We start from the raw sequence: 4,479 nt of genomic DNA on the forward strand, positions 1-4,479 counted from the left end.
CAATTTTTTTTAACTTTGAAATTTTCAAAGATACAAAATTTATTACATTTAGAATTAATGCATTAATATATGCATTTGTTCCGTACCGAAAATGAACTTTACAAAAAGTGACATGAAAAGTCTTAATTACATTAAAGCCAAATGTAAACTTCATTGAGAAAAAGCAGTTTTGTCTCGTATTCAACGTAAAATCTTCAAAAGAAGACTAAACAAAAAGTGCTACACTGATAACAAAGATGAATTTCACATGGAACGCGATGATTCAATAACTGCAGAGTTGCGACATACAATTGCGGAAAATGTATGGACAACCACATGTAATGGTGGAGAACCATCGTATCTTTCAGAGGTCGAATTACTTGATTTTTATGGTGAAATCAATCAAAGAGCAAAAGGTCTTGCATGTGAAAAGGTAATCGAAGCTTATCAGATTGCCTACGAATTACTGGAGTATAGATACAGCAGAGCTTTATATCTAGCTGGCCTTGTTCATCCAGACGAATTTCCAACAAGAGGAAAAAGAATTGTTTACTTCGCTAGAAGTATATCTCCCCTCAAGATCATGGTTAAACAGAGTTTGCTCTGATCTCAACATTGAGATCAAAAGCTCAAAAGAAAATGAGGAAAAACGAGCAAAGTACTGTAACACAGCAACAGTTGCTAACTTCTTACATTAATTTCAGTATACGGCAGGAATTGATCCATGGAATAAGTGGAGTATTTATGAAACATCTCTGCTTCATCAAAGCGTTACAAAGTTATCTGCACTGAAAGCAACCCTCCTTTAACCAAAGAAGAGCATGAATTTGTGCTTGTTACTAGTATCTTCCCATATAATTCTGAAGGATACCGGATGAAACCATTTATTATTGTTCCAGGAATATAAAATTGTTCACAGGAACTCCGCTCCGTGAGAGCATTCCTTACAGGACAATCTTATGGATGGATGACAAAGAAGATATGGGATATCTTTAATTTAACTTTTATTATCGAAATCCAGAGATATCGCTCAAGTCTTGATGCTATCACAGCAGCTCAGCATAATATCGTATTCGGTGATAATCATATCAGCCGAGTAAGTTATTTTACTTGCAAACTTTTGAGTCTCTTCAGAATTGAACTCTTGACATTTCCAGCTTACTGCACAGTAGTTCTCCAGTTATTTGATGTAGGATGTGCAGCATCTTTGAGATCAAAGAATAACAGGTTAAAATATGTTCCGCTTTACACATATGAGCAAGATAATTTATCAAATACCCCAAAACCAAGGTTAAAAATTGTAAGAATTTTAATTGATGCTTGTGATTAAGTCAATGCATCAGTATGGTATTCATCCGTGGAACCCAGATAAAGCCTTATCCAACGAATTAACAAACAAAACATCAAACGCAATACCAAATCCCACATATATATTTAATTCTTCTTGCAAAAAATTAACATCTGACGCCGAATTACTTAAAATTGCGCAATTTGAAGCAATCAAATTCAAACATTAAATCAAGCACTGATAGTTATTGTAACAAATATTTCGAATTATTTAGATTATTATCCTCCAAATACAAAAATTCTCAGCAAAGGGATGAAATTGAGTCAATTTAATGGAGCAAAACGAAGTGAGGTGAAATTCACCACTTTGACACCTCGTATTTTTCAGATATATCGATTAATATTGAGTTTTATTGGGATGGAAAACATACTGAAAAACCTGCAATATCAACACCTTTTTATATAATATTGAATAAATAAAAATTTGTTTTTATTTTCCAAAAAGATATATGATACATTTTTATTATACAGGTTAAAAACTGTCTAGCTTTTGCTTTTAGTGCTCGACCAGAGGCATACATTGAAAATACAATCCTCTCCATGGTTTTTGTGTAGGATCTGATCTTCTCAAAACGATGATATTGACTATTATTATATGAATTGAATGTATTTATGAATATTTCGAAATTTTAATATAAATAATTTATTAAAAATAAAAATTGAACGTAAGTACAAAAAATATAATTTGAAAGCAAATTAAAAATTAACGATACGATAATTTGGAACTTTTACCTTTTGCCAATAAATATAAAAATAAAATTTTGGGAATTGGAACTTAAGAGTAGAGAGACCTTTGTTGATATGTATGAGGCTATGTATTTATGTGTAGATCTGAGTAAGCTTGGTTATCATATAGCGGTTTCTGATGAAATTGAGAACCTCGGAGACCCAAGACCTTTGTTGATATGTATGAGGCTATGTATTTGTGCGTAGTCATTAAACCCATTCTTGCAAATTAGAATATTATTTTATTTGTTATATTGAGCTTTCTTCCTGATAATTTGCATATCTTCAAAATCATTAAAGTAAGTAAAATCAGTTGTTTTTTCGGTGATTAATCTTAATTCTTCGCATTATATTTCTTTTTTTTGAAAAATCTTACTGTTTGGGGAAATTCTCTTTGCGAAATCTGTTGGCCTGAGGATTATCTGGTTGAATAAAAATATGTTCAATTCCCCTTTCGCATAATAATTAATGAAATTGTGTTTTATTTTCGAGAGTGTGCAAAACGTTCCCACTTCTTGAGAGGTACGTTTTGCAAATTTTTTTCTTTCATACATAGAAGATTTTTGGAAGATGATTGATCTCTACATGATATTATATCATATTTCTACATTGAGTCCTTAACAATATTAAATTGCAGGGTTTTCAAATCAAAAAACTAACTTTCGCTCTTTCAGGTCAAATCAGCAAGGCTCTTCTATATAGGTGTTGGATATATTATCAAACTGAAATGAAACTTTCCAGAGATGTCCATAAAATTATTTTGCAAAACATCCCTCTCAAAAAGTGGGAACGTTTTTGCAATTTTTCTTTATTTTTTGTACCATTATCGGTCCATAGAGCGAAATGGGGACCAGGTATTGTGCTTAATGCACGTTTGAGTACATTTGTTGTATACTCTGCAGTTTTCTGAGAAAAAGATTATGAGTGATCTCGTTTTTTCTTAAAGTCATTTTTTTCTTATCAAAAAAAATTAAAATTACGTAAAACTATGACAAAATTACGTAATTCACAATTTTAATGCTGAAAAATAGGAATATAAGCTTATAATACTACAGGTAGATTGAGCATCGATGCGCGCTAATGCCAACATGATTAATTTGAGTCGGTTTTATATATTATTGGAAATTAATCACAAATTGTCCATGAATATAAGTTATATTCTTCGATATTATGAGTTAATGAAGGCTACAATATTTGTAATCATGATTGGCTAGTTAAAATCTATTAGAATAAAAGAAATTGTAATTTAATAATATTGAATTGACATTTTAAATAATTTGAGGTCTAATCCATTATGAGTATGGTTATTACAGGTCACTTATTATTATTCTTTGATATACAAAGAGTTAAAACGATTTGGTAATGAGATATTGTAGAAAATAAAAATAACTGTAATCTATTGAAACTGATAAAAAAAATTAAATCCATTTATTTTTTATTCATATGTTATTATTGATGAGAATTAGATTCATTTAAAATTGAATACATATTTTTGAGAGAGTCAAAAATTTCAGGATCGATTTCATCTTCGCATTCATCCAAATATATTCTAAGCTCGGAATTTTCAAATGCATTCAAAATATTGGCAAAGTTTTCTTTACAAGAAGAGTTAAATAAAATTTCTTGTAAACAATTAATAATAAATTTTGGGTTAAATTCAACAAAATCCGAAAGAATTTCAAACACCTTTTCAAATTTGTCATTAAATATCGAAAGGGATATTGAATCTTTTATGATAATAGCGATGAGGATATTTATCAAAATTTCCTTATTTTTGAAGAGTGCGGGATAAATTTGTCAAGTGTCACTTTTCAATAACCTTAAATTACGCTGTTCTAATTTTTTAAAAAATAACCTTAAATTATATTTGAAGAAATTATGTCTATGATATATGTTTTATTCTAGAATCTTGGAGTTTTCATGCACTACACAAGAGCTCCAAGGTTCCAAGAGTGAATGCTCAATAGCAATTATAGAGATGTACCTTTTCAAAATGACTTTTACTGATTAAATTTAATCAATAGAAGACATTTTGAAAAGGTACCTCTACAATTAGATATACAAGAGATTCAAAGCTTCATTTCAGATAGATTTGAAACTTTGAAACTCTTGGTAGATTTTGAGTGAATGCTGACAATCATCTTTGAGAAGGTTTTCTTAAAGAAAACCTTCTCAAAGAGGTTTCTCAGGAGCCCTGAGGCTCCCTTTCGTAATGATTGGGAGCCTTGGGGCTCCTGAGACGAAGAATGGCTTCGCCGAATCTTTGATCAGCAGAGGCCAAATGAAAAGGCCTCTACTGATGGATTCTCAGGAGCCCTGAGGCTCCCTTTCGTAATGATTGGGAGCCTTGGGGCTCCTGAGACGAAGAATGGCTTCGCCGAATCTTTGATCAGCAGAGGCCAAATGAAAAGGCCTCTACTGATGGAT

The 4,479-nt window shown here is 31.2% G+C and overlaps 1 protein-coding gene across 1 annotated transcript, besides 1 other annotated feature; it reads left to right on the plus strand.

The window, feature by feature from the left end:
• Positions 1-247: 247 nt before the first annotated feature.
• On the plus strand, positions 248-586 carry TVAGG3_0052050 (uncharacterized protein; the record flags this gene model as incomplete). Its single annotated transcript, XM_051221074.1, has 1 exon — positions 248-586. One exon carries the CDS (start codon positions 248-250, stop codon positions 584-586), a length of 339 nt encoding a protein of 112 aa, XP_051106060.1.
• A 3,245-nt stretch (positions 587-3,831) lies between these two features.
• Positions 3,832-4,479: part of a mobile genetic element that runs on past the window's edge.

The sequence above is a fragment of the Trichomonas vaginalis genome, chromosome IV (assembly GCF_026262505.1).
Source record: "Trichomonas vaginalis G3 chromosome IV, whole genome shotgun sequence".
Taxonomy (NCBI): domain Eukaryota; phylum Parabasalia; order Trichomonadida; family Trichomonadidae; genus Trichomonas; species Trichomonas vaginalis.